The sequence below is a fragment of the Pseudophryne corroboree genome, chromosome 1, assembly GCF_028390025.1.
Source record: "Pseudophryne corroboree isolate aPseCor3 chromosome 1, aPseCor3.hap2, whole genome shotgun sequence".
Taxonomy (NCBI): Eukaryota; Metazoa; Chordata; class Amphibia; order Anura; family Myobatrachidae; genus Pseudophryne; species Pseudophryne corroboree.
In genome coordinates, this window is record NC_086444.1 from 67,898,066 (window position 1) to 67,921,981 (window position 23,916).

General features: G+C 47.4%; 1 protein-coding gene across 3 annotated transcripts in view; it reads right to left on the reverse strand.

Moving 5' to 3' along the window:
* Positions 1-23,916, reverse strand: part of MTMR12 (myotubularin related protein 12) — a 109,792-nt gene that overhangs the window by 44,658 nt on the left and 41,218 nt on the right. For 2 of the 3 annotated variants that reach the window (XM_063960412.1, XM_063960394.1), the window contains exons 3-4: positions 13,015-13,151; positions 4,188-4,260 (exon numbers count right to left, since the gene is read on the reverse strand). In XM_063960412.1, coding sequence (XP_063816482.1) covers positions 4,188-4,260; positions 13,015-13,151 — 210 coding nt within the window. Of the gene's footprint in view, positions 1-4,187; positions 4,261-13,014; positions 13,152-13,741; positions 13,813-23,916 lie in introns of all 3 variants that reach the window. The other variant, XM_063960403.1, reaches the window with a different exon arrangement.

Below are 23,916 nucleotides of genomic sequence, written 5' to 3' on the forward strand. Positions count from 1 at the left end.
AAGGCATTAAGAAATCTTTCATCTAATCCTAATTTAATCATACGTGCGGCAGATAAGGGAGGAGGTGTGGTCCTGCAGGACCGTGAGGATTACAAGCAAGAAATTCTGCGGCAATTAGGTGATAAAAAGGTATATAGATCTTTGGATTGCGATCCAACAACACAACTTAAACAGGAATTGAAAGAAGTTCTGTTGGAAGCACTCGACGTTGACCTTATTAGTGAAGAAATTTTCACGTTATTGTTACCAGAATTTCCTAAGACTCCACTCCAATATATACCTTACCCAAGGTTCATAAGGGGTTAACATCTCCCCCAGGACGCCCGATTGTGTCCGCTAGAGATTCTTTGTTGCAACCTACAGCCATCTACTTGGATTCAATACTTCAGCCCATTGTGCAAAGTCCCAAATTTTTTTTATTAGATACCACCATGTTGCTCAAAAAATTAGAAAGGGTCGAACAGATTCCCAGTGACTCATGGTTGGTATCCATGGAGGTCACTAGTCTGTATACAATAATTCCACAGGGTGATGGGTTGTTAGCTGTGAGAGAACACCTCGAATTGCACAGTGGACTCACAGGCGATCAGAGGAATGTGGTCTGTAAATTATTGAAACTAATTCTAAGTATGAATTATTTTCTTTTTGACAACAAGTATTATTTACAGGTTAGCGGGTGCGCTATGGGGTCGTCAGTGGCACCGGCACTCACTAACCTGTACATGTTTAAAATTGAGAATCAAATCTTTTTTGAAAATCAAAATATAGCAACTAAAATCATTTTTTATACACGATTCATCGATGACCTGTTGATGATATGGACAGGGAGTAAAGATGAATTGATGAACTACATTGAGATGCACAATTCCTCTGAATCAGCGGTAAAATTCGCAATCACCATGAGTCAAACCTCGTCGTCTTTCTTGGATGTTCTCACCCCACTGAATAATGGAACACTGGGCACTACTGTATATTCTAAACCAACTGATGGGAACACCTTGCTCCATTACAACAGCTGTCACCCCACTAGTCTGAAGTTGGGATTACCTTATTCCCAAATGCTAAGAATCTGGAGAATTAATAGTAATCAGACGTCAGCAGTTCTTCAACTAGATTCATCAATTGAAAAATTTATGGCGCGCGGCTATGACCGCGATAAATTATATAAAACTAAAGAAAGTGATGAAATTAGATCGGAAGGTGTTGCTGGATAAAACAAATAAATGTACAACTGTTAAGAAACTACCTTGGGTTAACGGTTATAACACGCACTCGGGTGATATTAATCGGATTTCTAAGAATCTATGGAAAATTGTTAAATCAGAAAGAAAACTTCCATTTACTCATGTAGAGTTAATGCCCTGTTACACGAGATCAAAGAATCTGAAGGATATATTAGTGAAAAATGATATATCATTAACACGTCCAGAGCCTGTTGGTATTTTCTCCAGGGTAGCAAGAGGATGTACACGGTGTCCGTGTACAACATGTAAATATCTCATTCCCGGGGATACCTTTTTACATCCACATACTGGGAAAAAGTATACCATCAGGGATCATTTAACATGTAACAGTAGTTATGTGGTGTACCAAATAGTGTGTCCGTGCGGACTTTCTTACATTGGAAAGACGCAACGTAAATTCAAGGAGCGCATGGCGGTACACCGGTCCTCCATTAAACTAGCCCTGGAAAGTGGAACAAGTGACCAACCTGTTGCGAGACATTTTTTAGAAGCCCGCCATACGTTGGCTGGGCTTAGGTATCGCATGATAGATCATGTTCCGTTGGTTAAGCGTGGTGGAGATCGAGGTGCACTGTTAATGAAGAAAGAAACAGAATGATCATCCGATTGGGTGTTATGGCACCAAAAGGACTCAATGATAAATTGATGCCAGGAACCATGTTATAGTTGTATTTTTTGCACACATTGAGCCCGAGTTACCCTGGTTATGCTTTTGTGATTACCCTTATTAGTGGTTATTTGTAATTCTATATAATAATAGCACATGCTTGCCATGGTACTAGTGGGTTCAGTGTGTGTTATTAGTTGAGATTCCGTAAGTTACTGTTTTCATGTGTTCACGTGTCTTATCTTTTTGTCCACATATCTTGGTGTTTGGAGCAATTGCTCGTAAGGTTTCTATATTTCTTTGTTTATATAAGGTGGAGTACACTTTCCGGTTACTATGGTGATAGATAGACGTGTGTCACGTAGGTGCGTGATGACGTCAGCAAGCAGCGTCTTTGTCGGGAACGTCCGTGTTGCGCAGGGTCGAATGGGCGCGTATTGACGTCATCAACTCGCGAAGCTATCGGGAGGTTTCCTGCGCGGATGTGCTTTCACATGGTGTGGGTGATGGATATAAGGTAAGAGGTTGGTGTTAATGGTTGTAACCTGATGAAAATCTTTGAATAAGATTGAAACGTTGTTATAAAGACGTGGTTGTCGTATTTGATTTTTTCTCCCAAGCCCTGAGTGCCGCGCCGTCGTTTTATATATATATTTTTTTTATTTATTTATTTATTATTATTTTTTGTACGTTCCTTTTTTCCGCAACTTTAAAAATCTTAGTTTTATGCACAGGCTTGAGATACTTCATCAAAAGAATCAATGACTTTCTGTTACGATCACTCAAATAATGTCCAACTATCTATAGCAGAGGTTCTCAAACTCGGTCCTCGAGGGCCCACACAGTGCATGTTTTGCAGGTCTCCTCACAGAATCGCAAGTGAAATAATTAGCTCCACCTGTGGACCTTTTAAAATGTGTCAGTGAGTAATTAATACACCTGCTGGGTTACCTGCAAAACATGCACTGTGTGGGCCCCCGAGGACAGAGTTTGAGAACCTCTGATCTATAGCATATACACTGTACATTAACAATAAACAGCGTTTGGTTATAATTAATTCTAACGTCAACTATACAAAACCCAGATATCCTAGTGGAACCTCACATCAGTCACAGCTGTTCCAGGGGTTTATGCTTTTATATTTAACTGTTTCACTGAGCTGATCGCTTTGTGCTTTAACAAACAGACACAAGTAATGAGAGTGCCCACTGTTCTAAATGTTTATTTTACAGTCACTCTAAAACTACTTTACAGACAATTTCCCAAAAATGTACAGATAATAAAAATACTGACATTTTGGATAATCATCCAATTATAGAATAAATTTAGCAAATGCCTGACTTTGTGCAATACTGGCAGAAGAGCACGTTTGCTGCTCAGTTTACTCTGCCAAACACGTATTATCTATGTGCATATTATTATCGTTTATTTATATGGTGCCACAAAGGTTCGGCAGCGCCTAACAAAGTACATAGATGAGCAAAACAAGAAAACAATGACTTACAGTACAAACACATGGTATATACACATTGCTGCATCAGGGTGGCAGACACCGGGGGCTAGGTGCCGTTGTAGGGAGTATGGAGTAGAAAATCATTTAAGAGAAGAAAAAGAACGTGAGGGAAAAGGTCGCTGCTCGTAAGAGCTTACATCCCGAAAGGGAGGGGCAGACAGACAGGGGCGACATATTACAGCTCATCATATATTTATATAACCCAGACTATAGGGCCTTATTCAGGCTGCATCGCAAAGGCGGCAGGACCCGCACAAGCATGCGCCCGCAGTTAATGCGGCTGGACCGCAATAACTGCAAACACCTCTGCTTGACTGACAAGCAGAGACGTTCGTGAGGCGGCGTTGGGGAAACATGGACATGTCGGCAGTGTTTTTTGGGGCGGCTGCCTGCAGTTGCATCGAAAAAAAAAATGGCGGTGCGACAAGGCTTCACTAATTTCTGCGACCACGGTCTAATGGCGATTCTAATTAGAGTGTGATCGCAGTGGGTAGTCTGTGAGCGCATGTGGGGCGGCCTTGCCCTGCGATGGGCGCCACCCAGCATGCGATTACCTGGAAGAAAGTCGGAACACACAAACCTGCAGATAGGGCCCTGGTCAGAGTCAAACCCAGCATCCCAGTGCTACGAGGTAGCAATACTAACCACTGTGCCACAGTTACTGCCTTAAATAGGGGGAAGCCTGAAAATAACACTGGTTTTAAAACTTAAAAAGAGGAAACAGTGATTTTAAGGGAAACCATATTAAAATAAAAAAGATATAAAAAAAAAAAAGGAAGTATTTAGCACGAGCAGAGCAGACTGGATATTCCGCACACGTTACCTCCATATAACTGGTCCACACACTGCAGGGTGATGTCATTCTCACCCAGAATCTTGTTCTTAAATTCTGGAGTCTGAAAGGCAATGAGAAGCAATAGAAGTCAGCACTGACAGGCCGAAGCAGGTTGGTCTCTCAGGCATGGACACATCACATATATCTGGCTATATAAGAGAAATGAGAAGTGTTCACATCAAGCACAACTTATTATGAATCAGTGTCGGTGCCTAAAGAACACAAAACAAAATGTGTAATACTGAGAGCGAGCCCCCAACGTAAACCACTGATCTATAAATATATAGCAGACTGTCAGTTCCACTAATTATTAACTGCTCACTATGAAATGAGACATTACGTAGTAATTAAATCACACTTAAAAAAAATATATATACACAGTTCTGATTCTAAGATGCACCCAGGTTAGCGCAGTCACATATAGGGAATTGTGGCAAAAGGAGATTACCTGTACTGGGTGTTGTCCCCAAAGTGACCGTCCACCACAAGTTCAAGGTGTTGTTAATATGAGCAGCAAATAAACATCATGTATACATCATACTGCATCATTCTGGTATTTGGTCACTTGGTTTAGTACCAACCAGCCAATCAGTGCCTTCCATGTGTGGCGACTTACAGGACATACACTAACACTTAGATCCCCTTCTGGCTGTGCAGTGATAACGCAGCTGCTGCAACTAAGCGCTACCACCGGGCACTTTGTACACCAGCAGTCACACTGCCAGTTGTGTGCACACTACAGACAGTGTGCCTGTTCCCCTAGGTCCCGAGCTCTAGCACCAGGTCCCCAGCCATTACTCGGGGAGTGCAGTTCAGGCTTGGCGATGCGTCATTACAGCTCTACGGAATGTGGCCGCAATCTACTCGGAATTCATCTAACTAGAAATCAGAGTGCAGCGGATTTTCACTACTCTATACAGGTGACAGGGCTGCTGGGCTATAGCCTACTTACTGTACTTCACCTTAAGTAAGTCATCAGTAGTTAACTTGAGAATGGTTTACTTAACATCAAACAATTGCGGAGATTAAGTCGCGTTATATACACAGTTTCACACTTCTATACTACCCACTGGCAAACGGGAAGCAGGACAAAGGTGAAGGTCGTCACATGACACGTGTGTGTTCACGTGTTGACGAGCTAGGACAGTGATGGCTAACCTTGACACTCCAGCTGTTGTTTAACTACACATCCCAGCATGCCCTGCATCAGTTTTAGCATGGCCAAATAATAAAACTGTAGCAGGGCATGCTGGGATATGTAGTTCAACAGCAGCTGGAGTGTCAAGGTTAGCCATCACTGAGCTAGGACCATGTACAGCACAGATAGCAATTATATAAAAAAAGCAGAGGTGGCCACAGGTTATATGGCACTTGTGCGCAACGTCTGGGGACATCTATGAAAACGACTGTCGCAAAGGAAACATTTACTGCCACTTAGAACAACTAAATGTTGATTTATATTTCAACTCAACATAAAAAATAAAATAAGATTTTACTTACCGGTAAATCTATTTCTCGTAGTCCGTAGTGGATGATGGGGACTCCGTAAGGACCATGGGGATAGACGGGCTCCGCAGGAGACATGGGCACTTTTAAGAAAGAATTTAGGTTCTGGTGTGCACTGGCTCCTCCCTCTATGCCCCTCCTCCAGACCTCAGTTAGAGAAACTGTGCCCAGAAGAGCTGACAGTACAAGGAAAGGATTTTGGTAATCCAGGGCAAGATTCATACCAGCCACACCAATCACACCGTATAACATGTGGAAAAAAAAAACAGTTAACAGTATGACAAACAATAGAGCATCAGGTCAAACCCTGATGCAACCATCACATAACCCTTATTGAATAAATAAATATTCCATCATTGCAGAAGAAGTCCGCACTTGGGACGGGCGCCCAGCATCCACTACGGACTACGAGAAATAGATTTACCGGTAAGTAAAATCTTATTTTCTCTAACGTCCTAGTGGATGCTGGGGACTCCGTAAGGACCATGGGGATTATACCAAAGCTCCCAAACGGGCGGGAGAGTGCGGATGACTCTGCAGCACCGATTGAGCAAACAAGAGGTCCTCCTCAACCAGGGTATCAAACTTGTAGAACTTTGCAAAAGTGTTTGAACCTGACCAAGTAGCCGCTCGGCAAAGTTGTAATGCCGAGACCCCTCGGGCAGCCGCCCAAGAAGAGCCCACCTTCCTAGTGGAATGGGCCTTAACTGATTTTGGCAGCGGCAATCCAGCCGCAGAATGAGCCTGCTGAATCATGTTACAGATCCAGCGAGCAATAGTTTGCTTTGAAGCAGGAGCACAAAGCTTGTTGGATGCATACAGGATACACAATGACTCTGTTTTCCTGACCCTAGCCGTTCTGGCTACATAAACCTTCAAAGCCCTGACCACATCAAGCAACTCGGAATCCTCCAAGTCAGTAGTAGCCACAGGCACCACAATAGGTTGGTTTATATGAAAAGATGAAACCACTTTCGGCAGAAATTGTGGACGGGTCCGCAATTCTGCTCTATCCACATGAAAAACCAGATAGGGGCTTTTATGTGACAAAGCCGCCAACTCTGGCACATGCCTAGCCGAAGCCAAGGCTAATAGCATGACCACCTTCCACGCGAGATATTTCAACTCCACCGTTTTAAGTGGTTCAAACCAGTGGGATTTCAGGAAACTTAACACCACGTTAAGATCCCAAGGTGCCACTGGAGGCACAAAAAGGAGGCTGAATATGCAGCACTCCCTTTACAAACGTCTGAACTTCAGGTAGAGAAGCCAACTCCTTTTGAAAGAAAATGGATAGGGCCGAAATCTGGACCTTAATGGAACCCAATTTTAGGCCCAAATTCACTCCGGACTGTAGGAAGTGAAGGAAACGGCCCAGCTGGAAATCCTCCGTAGGAGCATTCCTGGCCTCACACCAAGCAACATATTTTCGCCATATACAGTGATAATGTTGAACTGTCACGTCCTTCCTAGCCTTTATCAGCGTAGGAATGACCTCATCCGGAATGTCTTTCTCTGCTAGGATCCGGCGTTCAACCGCCATGCCGTCAAACGCAGCCGCGGTAAGTCTTGGAACAGACAGGGCCCCTGTTGCAACAAGCCCTGTCTTAGAGGAAGAGGCCACGGGTCTTCTGTGAGCATTTCTTGCAGATCTGGATACCAAGTCCTTCGTGGCCAATCTGGAACAATGAGGATTGTTCTCACTCCTCTTTTTCTTATTATCCTCAGCACCTTGGGTATGAGAGGAAGAGGAGGAAATACATAGACCAACTGGAACACCCACGGTGTCACCAGGGCGTCCACAGCTATCGCCTGAGGGTCTCTTGACCTGGCGCAATACCTCTGTAGCTTTTTGTTGAGGCGGGATGCCATCATGTCCACCTGTGGCAGTTCCCACCGACTTGTAATCTGTGCGAAGACTTACTGATGAAGCCCCCACTCTCCCGGGTGGAGGTCGTGTCTGCTGAGGAAGTCTGCTTCCCAGTTGTCCACTCCCGGGATGAACACTGCTGACAGTGCTCTTACGTGATTCTCCGCCCAGCGAAGAATTCTGGTGGCTTCCGCCATCGCCACCCTGCTCCTTGTGCCGCCTTGTCGGTTTACATGAGCCACTGCAGTGATGTTGTCTGACTGAATCAGAACCGGTTGGTCGAGAAGCAGGGTCTCCGCTTGACGTAGGGCGTTGTACATGGCCCTTAGTTCCAGGATGTTGATGTGAAGGCAAGTCTCTTGACTTGACCACAGACCTTGGAAATTTCTTCCCTGTGTGACTGCTCCCCAACCTCGGAGGCTTGCGTCCGTGGTCACCAGGACCCAGTCCTGAATGCCGAATCTGCGGCACTCGAGAAGGTGAGCGCTCTGCAGCCACCACAGGAGTGACACCTTGGCCCTGGGGGATAGGGTGATTAACTGATGCATCTGAAGATGTGATCCGGACCAGTTGTCCAGTAAGTCCCATTGAAAGGTCCTCGCATGGAACCTGCCGAAGGGAATGGCCTCGTATGATGCCACCATCTTTCCCAGGACTCGGGTGCTGTGATGTACTGACACCTGTTTTGGTTTTAATAGGTTCCTGACCAGTGTCATGAGTTCCTGAGCTTTCTCTATCGGGAGATAAACCCTTTTCTGGTCTGTGTCTAGAATCATGCCCAGGAAAGGCAGACGAGTCGTAGGAACCAACTGCGACTTTGGAATATTCAGAATCCAGCCGTGTTGCGGTAACACTTCCAGAGAAAGTGCGACGCTGTTCAGCAACTGTTCTCTTGATCTCGCTTTTATGAGGAGATCGTCCAAGTATGGGATAATGGTGACCCCTTGCTTCCACAGGAGTACCATCATTTCGGCCATTACCTTGGTAAATATTCTCGGTCCCGTGGAGAGACCAAACGGCAACGTCTGAAATTGGTAATGACAATCCTGTACCACAAATCTGAGGTACGCCTGATGAGGTGGATAAATGGGGACATGAAGGTATGCATCCTTTATGTCCAGAGACACCATAAAATCCCCCCCTTCCAGGCTTGCGATGACCGCTCTCAGCGATTCCATCTTGAACTTGAACCTTTTCAGGCATATGTTCAGGGATTTTAAATTCTATATGGGTCTGACCGAACCGTCCGGTTTCGGGACTAAAAACATGGTCGAATAATAACCCCTTCCCTGTTGAAGGAGGGGAACCTTGACCACCACCTGTTGAAGATACAATTTGTGAATTGCAGTTAACACTATTTCCCTCTCGTGGGGGGAAGCTGGTAGGGCCGATTTGAGGTATCGGTGAGGGGGCATCTCTTCGAATTCCAGCTTGTATCCCTGAGACACAATTTCTATCGCCCAGGGATCCACCTGGGAGTGAACCCACTTGTGGCTGAAATTTCGAAGACGTGTCCCCACCGGGCTTAGCTCCGCCTGTGGAGCCCCAGCGTCATGCGGTGGATTTTGTAGAGGCCGGGGAGGACTTCTGTTCCTGGGAACTAGCTGTGTTGTGCAGCTTCTTACCTCTGCCCCTGCCTCTGGCAAGAAAGGACGCACCTCGGACTTTCTTGTTTCTTTGTGATCGAAAGGACTGCATTTGATAATACGGTGCTCTCTTATGCTGTGAGGGAATAAAAGGCAAAAAATTTGACTTTCCAGCTGTAGCTGTGGAGACCAGGTCCGAGAGACCCTCCCCAAACAATTCCTCACCCTTGTAAGGTAAAACCTCCATATGCCTTTTTGAGTCGGCATCACCTGTCCATTGCAGAGTCCACAGGACCCTTCTGGCAGAAATCGACATAGCATTTATTCTAGAACCCAGTAGACTAATGTCTCTTTGAGCATCTCTCATATATAGGACAGCGTCTTTAATATGCCCCAGGGTCAACAATACAGTATCCTTGTCTAAGGTATCAATTTCCTCAGATAAGGTATCCGTCCATGCTGCTACAGCACTACACACCCAGGCCGACGCGATTGCCGGCCTCAGTAAGGTACCTGAATGTGTATAAATGGACTTCAGGGTAACCTCCTGTTTGCGATCCGCAGCATCTTTGAGGGTAGCCGTATCCTGTGACGGCAGGGCTACCTTCTTGGATAAGCGTGTTAAAGCTTTGTCCACCCTAGGGGAGTATTCCCAGCGTAACCTGTCCGTTGGCGGGAAAGGATACGCCATAAAAATCCTTTTGGAAATCTGCAGTTTTTTATCTGGAGATTCCCAAGCCTTTTCACATAACTCATTTAGCTCGTGTGAGGGGGGAAAGGTTACCTCCGGCTTCTTTTCCCCATACATATGCACCATCTTGTCAGGGACTGGGGTTTCCTCTGTGATGTGCAACACATCCTTAATTGCTATAATCATATAACGGATGGATTTAGCCAATTTTGGCTGTAACTTTGCATCATCGTAATAGACACTGGAGTCAGAATCCATGTCGGTATCTGTGTCAACAGTTTGGGATAGTGGGCACTTCTGAGACCCTGACGTCCTCTGCGACATAGGATCAGGCACGGGTTGGGACCCTGACTGTCCCGAGGCTTCAGCTTTTTCTAACTTTTTATGCAAGGAATTCACATTATCATTTAAAACCTTCCACATATCCATCCAATAAGGTGTCGGCGCCGTCGGCAGAGACCCCACATTCATTTGCTCCTGCTCTGCTTCCACATAGCCTTCCTCATCAGACATGTCGACACAAGCGTACCGACACACCACACACACAGGGAATGCCCTCTCTGAAAAACAGATTCCCCACAAGGCCCTTTGGAGAGACAGAGAGAGAGTATGCCAGCACACACCCCAGCGCTATAAATCCAGGAATAACACAGTAACTTAATGTTAACCCAGTAGCTGCTGTTTATATTGCTTTTTGCGCCTAATTATGTGCCCCCCCTCTCTTTTTACCCTCTTCTACCGTGTATCTGCAGGGGAGAGCCTGGGGAGCTTCCTCTCAGCGGAGTTGTGGAGAAAAAATGGCGCTTGTGAGTGCTGAGGAAGAAGCCCCGCCCCCTCGACGGCGGGCTTCTATCCCGCTTAAATATGCAATTTTTTGGCGGGGGCTCATACATATATACAGTGCCCAGCTGTATAGATGCTTAACTTTGCCAAAAGAGGTCCCAAATGCTGCCCAGGGCGCCCCCCCCCCCCCTGCACCCTTACAGTGACCGGAGTATGTGTAGGTGTGTGGAGCAATTGCGCACAGCTGCAGTGCTGTGCGTTACCTCAGTGAAGAACACGGAGTCTTCTGCCGCCTGTGAAGTCTTCTTTGCTTCTCATACTCACCCGGCTTCTGTATCCGGCTCTGCGAGGGGGACGGCGGCGCAGCTCCGGGACCGGACAGCGAGGGTGAGATCCTGCGTACCGATCCCTCTGGAGCTAATGGTGTCCAGTAGCCTAAGAAGCAGGACCTAGCTTCAGAGAGTAGGGCTGCTTCTCTCCCCTCAGTCCTACGATGCAGGGAGTCTGTTGCCAGCAGAGCTCCCTGAAAATAAAAAACCTAACAAAAAATACTTTCTCTCAGCAAACTCAGGAGAGCTCACTGAAAAGCACCCAGCTCGTCTGGGCACAGTATCAAACTGAGGTCTGGAGGAGGGGCATAGAGGGAGGAGCCAGTGCACACCAGAACCTAAATTCTTTCGTAAAGTGCCCATGTCTCCTGCGGAGCCCGTCTATCCCCATGGTCCTTACGGAGTCCCCAGCATCCACTAGGACGTTAGAGAAAAAAAAGTTAGAAACTGGTTGCTGCATTATTCTGTGCACCAATATTGATGCATGTGGACTGTGTGCTTGGTAGAGGACACCGGAGAGTGGTTAGAAAATCAAAGGAAAATATGTTTAAATATAAAATAAGTAAATAAAAAGTACAGCCAGGAGAGGCAGAAGCCAGGCTTTATAAGCACAATACCCCACTGTATTTGCGGAGATGCCAGCAATGCTGTGGAATTCATTCAATCAAGGGGTATCCAAAAGATCAGGCAGCGGGCAAGGAGCCCTGACGTTCTGGCTGCAACTGCCACTCGGATCATCCTGCCCACCAGAGAAGCTTAAATCCGTTTCACTATTTACAGGATGTTCTCCTGCACTGAAGATTTCCATAAACATACATCCACATTCCTGCTACTCATTATACCTTCCTCCCTGCAGGTGCCTCAGTCTCTGATATGCCTGGTTTAGTTATTTACTCCCTTTTTACGACATGAGAGACCACCAGTGCCAACACAATACACACTGTCTGCCAAGAATTTCTAGCTGGTGCCGGTTGCCAAGGACCGCCGAGCTGGCGGACGGACACAAGAAATGGGAGCAGGCAGAGGCGGCAAAGGATACTCTCATCAAAAGTCCTAGAGGAAACTCAACTCTATTCTGAAAACATTAGGGGGGGGGGATCAATTCATGAAGCAGTGAAAAGAGTGGAGAAGTTGCCCATGGCAACCAATCAGCTGCTCCATATGATTGTATAGTATTATACTGGGGGCAGATATATTAACCTGGAGAGGACATAAGGAAGTGATAAACCAGTGATATGTGGAAGGTGATAAAGACACCAGCCAATCAACTCCAATATGTAAATTAACTGTTAGGATCTGATTGGCTGGTGCCTTTATCACCTTGCACATATCACTGGTTTATCACTTCCTTATGCCTTCTCCAGGTTAATATATCTTCCCCTATAAATGTTACTTCAATGCTGATTGGTTGCCATGGGCAACTTCTCCACCGGCTCACTTCTCCACACTTTTCACTGCTTCATGAAGAGACCCCCAAGTGATAAATGTACAATAACATTACTGATGCAGGTTCTACAAGCGAATACGTTGCCCAGCACTTACCATAAGGTGAACTCATCATCAGCAGACTTCAAACCTGTAACCTAGACCGCAGTCATTCCCCTCCTTGTCTATCAGAGCTCCTCTTAGTGTCTGAACAGCATAAGAGGTTTTAGACACCAGGGGGTATAAGTACCAAACAGCGGCTTTTCTTGCATTTAATATTATTGCTTTTTTAAATTCCGCGGCCAGAATCGCCGCCAGGAGGCAGCTTTGAAATGCCGTCGCTTAGTAAATATACGGCCAAACCTTGCCAACTGGAGTTAGGAGATTCCAGCCTAGACTTTAGGGCATGGGTCTTCAACCTGCGGCCCTCCAGCTGCTGTGGAACTACACATCCCAGAATGCCCTGCCTCAGTTTTAGCATACCTTAATAGCAAAACTGTGGCAGTGCATGCTGGGATGTGTAGTTTCACAGCAGCTGGAGGGCCACAGGATGAAGACCCATGCTTTAGGGTAACTGGGCAGTTTCTTTACATGTTGACAACAGGGTGTGAAAGAAAACACTCACATTATCGTCTGGCACCTCGTCGCAGAGAAAGGCGATCTTGAAGTTTGTACAGATGAGTCTGCCGCACACCCCGCGCTGGGAACCTTCGTCCTGTGTGCACTTAAACACATTGCTGGCTTCGCAGAGCAGTGTCTCACCTGTACAAGGTATACAGCACAACCTGTTACTACCACAGCAAGTTACACGCAGGGTGGAAAACGGTGTCAGCTAAAGAAACATTCAACTGAAATATCACAACACCACAGGGATTTGCAGAAGCTATTTAAGGCTAGAGTATTCCCGTGTCAGGCATGCTCTGCGCACAATGTATTTTTGGCCACAGGAATTTATTATTAATGCCCTCGGTTCTGCAATATCAGGGAGAAATGGCATAGAAACAACAATTACACTACAGGAACATGCAGTGAAACAGATGAGAGGGTTCTGAGCTCTAGAGCTTACAATCTAGGAAGAATTGCTGATACTAACAGAACAGGTCCTTTTTTTGCTTCTGTACTTTTATTAGTTCTATGCAAATTAGCGCAGGTCTGGGTGCGTCAGTCGATGCGTTCTGTAAATACAGCATGGTAACTCTCCGCATGCACATTCTCATATCATTCAGGATTACCGATACATGTACCAGTAACACAACTGGCGATTAACACAGCAACACACACTAAAAGGGATTATTACCAGATTAATAATTTACTTGTTTGTAAACACCCTCGTGCAATTTTTTATTACATACACACTTTATCTTTTTCTGTGTGCTTCAGCCATGTATTTATAACATCAGAGAGCTGTTTTCTCTTCATTGACCTGGGATACAACAGAATAGCGCCTATGAAATATAATCGTACCCAATGTCGACAGCGCAGCGTGGGTACCTTGTCTACTGCAACTCCTAGCGCCAGCATGAGGTCTGCAAGTTTTCTGGTTCAGTCACATGTTTTGGGGCAATTCATGTACTTTATCAAGTACCTTTTAAAAGGGTGTGGTATAAAAGATCTACAGTGTCTGAGTAGACCATTATTAGGCTGACCCCATATGATTGACATGCATTACGTCGACAGGGTCAAAAGATCGACAGGTAAAGGTAGACAGTGGTTAAGGGCCACAAGTACAACACAGGTAGGGAAACAAAAGTTTTTGGGGTGACATTTTGCATGTTATCGTAGGGGACCACAATTATAGCAGACTTCTACCCTAGCGGGCTTGCTTCAGGCACACTTACTACTCCCAGCTGTACTCCACGTGGATAATAAATCAAGCAAGAGTTGGGAAGACATGAAAAAGAATAAAAACTTGCGTCAACCATTTATGTGTCGACCCTATCGACCTTACCACTGTCTGCCTTTTACCTATCGACCTAATGTATGTCGGTCATATGAACTATGGGGGTCATTCCGAGTTGTTCGCTCGGTAAAAATCTTCGCATCGCAGCGATTTTCCGCTTAATGCGCAATGTCCGCACTGCGACTGCGCCAAGTAAATTTGCTATGCACTTAGGAATTTTACTCACGGCTTTTTCATCGTTCTGGCGATCGTAATGTGATTGACAGGAAATGGGTGTTACTGGGCGGAAACAGGCCGTTTTATGGGCGTGTGGGAAAAAACGCTACCGTTTCCGGAAAAAACGCAGGAGTGGCTGGAGAAACGGAGGAGTGTCTGGGCGAACGTTGGGTGTGTTTGTGACGTCAAACCAGGAACGACAAGCACTGAACTGATCGCAGATGCCGAGTAAGTCTGGAGCTACTCAGAAACTGCTACGAGGTGTGTAATCGCAATATTGCGAATACATCGTTCGCAATTTTAAGATGCTAAGATTCACTCCCAGTAGGCGGCGGCTTAGCATGAGCAAATCTGCTAAAATTCACTTGCGAGCGAACAACTCGGAATGACCCCCTATATGTCCTGAAATGTAAAAAGAAACACAGAAACATTATGGGCCTGTGACGGTGATCTTTGGGTAGATTAAACAGGTTCCATACTACAACTGGGTGCAACTTTAGCCCAGTGGCTCTTTACTGGCCTCTATTCCGGCTGAAATGGAAGTGGATCCTGTCCCACGTGCGAGACGATTTGTAAACAAATATTTGAAGAAAGAAAAAAAAAACGCTTCGGATTTTGCAGTCACTAAAATAAATAAACAGTTCCCACTGTAGATTTTTGCAATAATACTATTTATAAACAGATCTGTAGATAAAGAAGAGGAAATGCTTAAACGGTTTCGCTCATAATCATTGTTTTAGGTTTCGCTCTATCATGCCCAGGTTTCAGCGTTAGAGCAGAACTTGTTTATAAAAAAATAAAACTAAGCATTGATCTTTGAGTAATCGCACCACCTATATCTGTACAGTAAACGTAACCAGAGTCTTCCAAAACACTTTAGTGTTCACTCTAGGCTGTTTTAGCAGGGCGCCGCGCCCTGCCCGTTTTTTAGCAGGCAAAACCCGCCCTGCCCCTTTTGCGGCGCCCTGCTAGAACAGCCGCCCGCTTCCTGCCCTCCCGGCGTGTATAGATGCCGTGCGCATGCGCGCGGCATCCATTCACGCATTGGGAGAGGGCTGGGGGAAGGCCAGCACCGACGGAGGTGCTGGGCACGCCCCCAACAGTGACGTCGCCGGCCACAGATGCTCTCTATAGTAGCGTCTGTGGGCCGCACCGCCCCCTAAAATGACGTAGACGTGGCCACACCCCCGTTTCGGACGCGCGCGGAGTCCGGCGCCCTGCCCCTTTTCACTTCTAGAGTGAACACTGCTTATTAGTGTGTTACACCGTGTCCCAGTACTGGTGTGCCTTCTGATAGGACAGGCTAATGCTAGTTATCTATTTGGGTGATATGTTTAGAGTAGGGGTGCCCAAATTACTGTACACAGGGGCCACAGACCTCAAACCTCCAAAGAAGCTGTTCCTTAGGCATGGAATGTACCTTTACATGAGGCTCCAGAAAGAGTAGGCGCTCCACAATTACAGGTAGCAGATGGGGGAATACCTGACTTAGGAGGACATGTACTAAGCAGTGATAAAAGGGAGAAGTTACCCATGGTAACCAATCAGCTGCTCTGTATGTGTTTATAGTATACAAATTCTAAATGTTATGTCAATGCTGATTGGTTGTCATGGCCAACTTCTCCACTGGCTCCACTTTTATCACTGCTTAGTACATGTCCCCCTTAATGACTAATCTGTCCCTGGAGCTCTCCTTCCCTGGCTTCCCCTCAAATCCCTGCCTTGGACCACTACATAACCAGGCCCACCCAACTTGACCCATTTCACCGGGTACAAAACGTTCCACGTCTGGACTGCAGTCACCCGTGTTAAACAAACCCCTCTAATCAATTCATTAGTCCAACACAGGTGACTGCAACTGCAAATTAAGTGGAAAGTCAAGGAGCAGAGCATTTTGTACCTGGAGGAAGGGGTCATGCATTTTGGGAGGAATGCAGCACTGTGCAACCGAAGCAGCCCCACTAATCAGGACAACCCAAGATGCTGCTTTCTGACGTTACACTGGTCAGCACCCAGGGGGAGGAGTCAATAGAATGCAATTGTCACTATTTACGTTTGTAAATCAAATCTTTATTGCATCACCAATTGACAAATGAAGAAAATAATAGGATTTTAGTACCTACCGGTAAATCCTTTTCTCCTAGTCCGTAGAGGATGCTGGGGACTCCAAAAGGACCATGGGATATAGACGAGATCCGCAGGAGCTTGGGCACACTGAAAGACTTTGACTGGGTGTGAACTGGCTCCTCCCTCTATGCCCCTCCTCCAGACCTCAGTTATAGGAACTGTGCCCAGGAGAGACGGACATTTCGAGGAAAAGATTTTTGTTCAAACTAAGGGCTAGAACATACCAGCCCACACCACAACCATACCGTACAACCGGAGTAACAGTAAACCAGATAACAGTATGAATTTAACTACAGCAACAAGCTGAACCAACAAATACACAACCCGTGTGTAAACCAATGCAACTAATAAGAATACACTGCAAGTAACCATCCGCACTGGGACGGGCGCCCAGCATCCTCTACGGACTAGGAGAAAAGGAGAAAAGGATTTACCGGTAGGTACTAAAATCCTATTTTCTCTTACGTCCTAGAGGATGCTGGGGACTCCAAAAGGACCATGGGGTCTATACCAAAGCTTCAACACGGGCGGGAGAGCGCGGACAACTCTGCAGCACCGATTGAGCAAACATGAGGTCCTCCTCAGCCACGGTATCAAACTTGTAAAACTTAGCAAAGGTGTTTGAACCCGACCACGTAGCTGCTCGGCAAAGCTGAAGTGCCGAGACCCCTCGGGCAGCCGCCCAAGATGAGCCCACCTTCCTGGTAGAATGGGCCTTCACTGATTTCGGCACCGGTAGCCCAGCCGAAGAATGAGCTTGCTAAATCGTACTACAAATCCAGCGTGCAATAGTCTGCTTCGAAGCAGGATGACCAATCTTGTGTGAAGCATACAGGACAAACAGCGCCTCTGTCTTCCTGGCAACAGCCGTTCTGGCGACTTAGATCTTCAAAGCTCTCACAACATCAAGAGACTTTGGAACTGCCACCACATCTGCAGCCACAGGTACCACAATAGGTTGGTTAATGTGCAACGAAGAAACCACCTTCGGCAGAAATTGTTGACGCGTCCTCAATTCCGCTCTATCCGAATAGAAGATCAAGTACGGACTCTTGTGAGATAAGGCCGCCAACTCAGACACCCGCCTTGCCAGAGCCAACAGCATGACCACCTTCCAAGTGAGAAATTTTAACTCAACCTTACGCAAAGGTTCAAACCAGGAAGACATAAGAAACTGTAAGACCACGTCAAGATCCCATGGTGCCACCGGGGGCACAAACGGAGGATGGATATGCATCACTCCCTTCACAAAAGTCTGAACGTCAGGGAGAACAGCCAAATCCTTCTGAAAGAAGATAGATAAAGCCGAAATCTGCACCTTGATGGAACCCAATTTCAGGCCGGCATCGACGCCTGCCTGCAAAAAATGGAGAAACCGACCCAAGTGAAATTCTTCCGCAGGAGCAGCTTTAGCCTCACACCACGAAACATACTTTCTCCAAATATGGTGATGTTTCGCCGTAACTTCCTTCCTCGCCTTAAGGAGAGTGGGAATGACCTCCCCGGGAATACCTTTCCGAGCTAAGATCTGGCGCTCAACTTCCATGCCGTCAAACGCAGCCACGGTAAGTCTGGAAACACGCATGGTCCCTGCAGTAACAGGTCCTCTCTTAGAGGGAGTGGCCAAGGATCTTCCACAAGTAATTCCTGAAGATCTGGATACCAGGCCCTTCTTGGCCAATCTGGAACGACAAGAATCGCTTGCACGTCGAATGATTCCCAGTACCTTTGGAATGAGAGGAAGCGGAGGGAACACATACACCGACTGAAACACCCACGGGGTTACCAGGGCGTCCACTGCACTGGCTTGGGGTCCCTTGACCTGGAACAATACCTCGGAAGCTTCTTGTTGAGGCGAGACGCCATCATGTCGATCAGCGGAGATCACCAACGCTTCGTCACTTCTACAAATACCTCTTGGGGAAGAGCCCACTCTCCCGGATGGAGATCGTGTCTGCTGAGGAAGTCTGCTTCCCAGTTGTCCACTCCCGGAAGGAAGACTGCTGACAGGGCGCTCACATGCTGTTCCACCCAGCGAAGGATTCTTGTGGCCACCGCCATAGCCGCCCTGCTCCTTGTTCCGCCTTGACGGTTTATATGCGCCACCGCTGTTATGTTGTCCGACTGTATCAGGACAGGCCGACCCTGAAGAAGGCTTCTTGCTTGTAGCAGGCCGTTGTAAATGGCTCTTAACTCGAGAACATTTATGTGGAGACAAGATTCCTGGAGCGACCATTTCCCCTGGAAATTTCTTCCCTGGGTGACTGCGCCCCAGCCTCGGAGACTTGCATCTGTTGTCAACAGGACCCAATCCAGGATACCGAATCGGCGCCCTCCTAGGAGGTGAGAACTTTGTAGCCACCACAGGAGAGAAATCCTGGCTCTGGGAGATAGACTTATCTTCCGGTGCATGTGCAGGTGAGACCCGGACCACTTGCTCAGCAGATCCCACTGAAACACCCGGGCATGAAACCTGCCAAACAGAATGGCTTCGTACGCCGCAACTATCTTCCCCAGAACCCGAGTACATTGATGAACCGACACACTTTTCGGCCTCAGAAGCTCCCTGACCATCGTCTGCAGTTCCAGAGCTTTGTCTTCCGGAAGAAACACCTTCCGTAAGCCCGTGTCCAGAATCATGCCCAGAAAGGGCAACCGAGTGGTCGGAATCAACTGAGACTTTGGCAAATTTAGCAGCCAACCGTGTTGTCGCAGAACGGACAGAGACAAATTCACATTTCTCAGCAACCGTTCCCTGGACCTCGCCTTTATAAGGAGATCGTCCAAGTACGAGATAATGGTAACCCCTTGCTTGCGAAGGATAACCATCATTTCTGCCATGACTTTGGTCAAAATCCTCAGGGCCGTGGAAAGCCCAAACGGCAACGTCTGAAATTGGTAATGAGAATCCTGTACCGCAAACCTGAGGAAAGCTTGATGTGGGGGATATATCAGGACGTGTAAGTAGGCATCCTTTATGTCGACTGACGCCATAAAGTCCCCCCCTTCTAGGCTGGAAATCGCAGCTCGAGGAGATTCCATCTTGAACTTGAAAACCTTCAAGTATGGATTGAGGGACTTTAGGTTCAGAATAGGTCTGACCGAACCGTCCGGTTTCGGTACCACAAAGAGGCTCGAGTAGAACCCCTCCCCCCCGTTGGGACGGGGGAACGGGAACAATGACCCTCTGTTGACATAACTTTTGTATTGCTGCCTTCACCACCTCCCTGTCCGGAAGAGACACTGGTAAGGCCGAAATGAAAAACCGGTGAGGGGGCACCTCCTGAAACTCCAGCTTGTATCCCTGAGATACTATATCTAGGACCCAAGGATCCAGGCCTGATTGAACCCAGACCTGACTGAAGATCCGCAGACGGCCCCCCACCGGTCCGGACTCCCCCAGGGAAGCCCCAGCGTCATGCGGTGGACTTTGTAGCAGCAGGGGAGGACTTTTGGTCCTGGGCGCCTGATACTGCAGTAGACTTTCTTCCCCTTCCTCTACCCTTTTAAGCGAGGAAGGACGAATCTTTTCCACGCTTGTATTTATTGGGACGAAAGAACTGCATCTGCTGATGTGGTGTCTTTTTCTGTTGTGTGGGAACATAAGGAAGAAAAGATGACTTACCCGCCGTTGCGGTAAACACCAGATCAGCCAAGCCGTCACCAAACAATATATTACCTTTGAAGGGGAGAGCTTCCATAGCTCTCTTGGAGTCGCATCAGCATTCCATTGATGAATCCACAGCGCTCTCCTGGCCGAGATCGCCATGGCATTGGCCCTTGATCCCAAGAGACCAACATCCCTCGCCGCATCCTTCAGGTAATCTGCAGCGTCCTTGATATAACCAAGAGTCAAAAGAACATTATCTTTATCAAGGGTATCCATATCAGCAGCTAAATTCTCAGCCCATTTAGCAATAGCACTACTCACCCATACCGACGCCACAGCAGGTCTGAGCAATGCACCCGTATTAGCGAAAATGGACTTCAGAGACGTCTCCAGCTTGCGATCCGCCGGATCCTTGAGAGCTGCCGTGTCAGGGGACGGGGCCTTGTCGACATTTGGAGACGACTCCCATTTTTCCCTGTCATCAGAGGGGAAAGGATACGCCATGTAAATTCTCTTGGGAATCTGCCACCTCTTATCCGGCGACTCCCAAGCCTTTTCGCAAAGAGTATTCATTTCATGAGAGGGGGGAAACTTCACCTCAGGTTTTTTCCCTTTGAACAAGCAAATCCTTGTCTCCTGCACCGCAGGTTCATCAGAAATGTGTAAAACATCTTTTATAGCCACAATCATGTACTGAATACTCTTAACTAACCGTGGATGTAAAGCAGCCTCAGTGAAATCGACCTCGGAGTCAGAATCCGTGTCGGTATCAGCATCTACCACTTGGGTAAACGCCCGCTTTTGCGACCCCGATGGGGTCTGCACCCGAGACAAAGCATCCTCCATGGATTTCCTCCACACCTGTGTCTGAGACTCCAATTTATCTAACCTTTTAGACAAAGAGGCCACATTTGTATTAAGTGTACTTAACAATGTGAGTAAATCAGGTGTCGGCTGCGCCGACAGAGCCAATTCCAGACCCGCATCTGCTCTCCCAGCAACCTCCTCCGGGGAATAACATTCAGCCTCAGACATGCTGACACTGAGTGTGTCGGTGGGTCGATACACACACACTGCCTCAGCTAGGGGACAGGCCCACAAGGAAGCCTGGATAGAGAAACACGGAGGGAGTATGCCAGCTCACACCCCAGCGCCCATATATCCCACCAAAGAATATATGTAAAATAGCGCTGCTTCAAGAACTATAATTATGCACCACAAAGCTGTGCCCCCCCCCCCCCCCCGATTAGCTCCCTGTTTTTTGTAGTGGAGCTTTGGAGGTCCCGGGCCAGCGTCTCATGCAGCCGCATGTATGAGGGAAAATGGCGCTGGTGAGCCGTGCGGCTAAGCTCCACCCCTTCCTGGCGCGCTTCAGCCCGCTAAAATTTTAAAATTGAAAATGCCGGCGGGGGTATGAAAAACGGTGCCGAAGCACCGAAAAGCCTTCTGCCGGCTTCCCAGACCTCAGTAACTGCTGCCCAGGGCCCCCCCCCCCCAGCGCCCTGCACCCTGTGAGTGCCATTGGTGATGTGTGTGGGAGCATGGAGCGCAGCGCTACCGCTGCGCTGTACCTCGTTACTGAAGTCTTCTGCCGTCACTGAAGTCTTCTGCCTTCTGCATACTCACTCGGCTTCTTTCTTCTGGCTTCTGTGAGGGGGGTGACGGCGTGGCTCCGGGAACAAGCAGCTAGGCGCACCAAGTGATCAAACCCTCTGGAGCTAATGGTGTCCAGTAGCCTAAGAAGCAGGGCCCTTAAACTAAGTAGAAGTAGGTCTGACTTCTCTCCCGTCAGTCCCACGCTGCAGGGAGCCTGTAGCCAGCAGGTCTCCCCGAAAATAAAAAACCTAACAAAGTCTTTTAGAGAAACTCTGTAGAGCTCCCCTGTGAGTGTCCAGTCAGTCCTGGGCACAAAGTCTTACTGAGGTCTGGAGGAGGGGCATAGAGGGAGGAGCCAGTTCACACCCAGTCAGTCTTTTCAGTGTGCCCAAGCTCCTGCAGATCCCGTCTATACCCATGGTCCTTTTGGAGTCCCCAGCATCCTCTAGGACCTAAGAGAAAAATGGTTACAAAAAATAAGATTTTACTTACCGATAAATCTATTTCTCGTAGTCCGTAGTGGATGCTGGGACTCCGTAAGGACCATGGGGAATAGCGGCTCCGCAGGAGACAGGGCACAAAATAAAAGCTTAAGGATCAGGTGGTGTGCACTGGCTCCTCCCCCTATGACCCTCCTCCAAGCCTCAGTTAGGATACTGTGCCCGGACGAGCGTACATAATAAGGAAGGATATTGAATCCCGGGTAAGACTCATACCAGCCACACCAATCGCACCGTACAACTTGTGATCTGAACCCAGTTAACAGTATGATAAACGCAAAGGAGCCTCTGAAAAGATGGCTCACAACAATAATAACCCGAATTTTTGTAACAATAACTATATACAAGTATTGCAGACAATCCGCACTAGGGATGGGCGCCCAGCATCCACTACGGACTACGAGAAATAGATTTATCGGTAAGTAAAATCTTATTTTCTCTGACGTCCTAGTGGATGCTGGGACTCCGTAAGGACCATGGGGATTATACCAAAGCTCCCAAACGGGCGGGAGAGTGCGGATGACTCTGCAGCACCGAATGAGAGAACTCCAGGTCCTCCTCAGCCAGGGTATCAAATTTGTAGAATTTAGCAAACGTGTTTGCCCCTGACCAAGTAGCTGCTCGGCAAAGTTGTAAAGCCGAGACCCCTCGGGCAGCCGCCCAAGATGAGCCCACTTTCCTTGTGGAATGGGCTTTTACTGATTTTGGCTGTGGCAATCCTGCCACAGAATGTGCAAGCTGAATTGTACTACAAATCCAACGAGCAATCGTCTGCTTAGAAGCAGGAGCACCCAGCTTGTTGGGTGCATACAGGATAAACAGCGAGTCAGATTTTCTGACTCCAGCCGTCCTGGAAACATATATTTTCAAGGCCCTGACAACGTCAAGCAACTTAGAGTCCTCTAAGTCCCTGGTAGCCGCAGGTACCACAATAGGTTGGTTCATGTGAAATGCAGAAACCACCTTAGGTAGAAATTGAGGACGAGTCCTCAATTCCGCCCTGTCAGAATGAAAAATTAAGTAAGGGCTTTTATATGATAAAGCCGCCAATTCTGACACACGCCTGGCTGAAGCCAAGGCTAACAGCATCGACACCTTCCATGTGAGATATTTTAAGTCCACAGTGGAAAGTGGTTCAAACCAATGTGACTTTAGAAAACTCAACACCACATTGAGATCCCAAGGTGCCACTGGAGGCACAAAAGGAGGCTGTATGTGCAGCACCCCTTTTACAAATGTCTGAACTTCAGGTACTGAAGCCAGTTCTTTCTGGAAGAAAATCGACAGGGCCGAAATTTGAACCTTAATGGACCCTAATTTTAGGCCCATAGACAGTCCTGTTTGCAGGAAATGAAGGAAACGACCCAGTTGAAATTCCTCTGTAGGGGCCTTCTTGGCCTCACACCACGCAACATATTTACGCCAAATGCGGTGATAATGTTTTGCGGTTACGTCCTTCCTGGCTTTGACCAGAGTAGGAATGACTTCTTCTGGAATGCCTTTTTCCCTCAGGATCCGGCGTTCAACCGCCATGCCGTCAAACGCAGCCGCGGTAAGTCTTGGAACAGACAAGGCCCC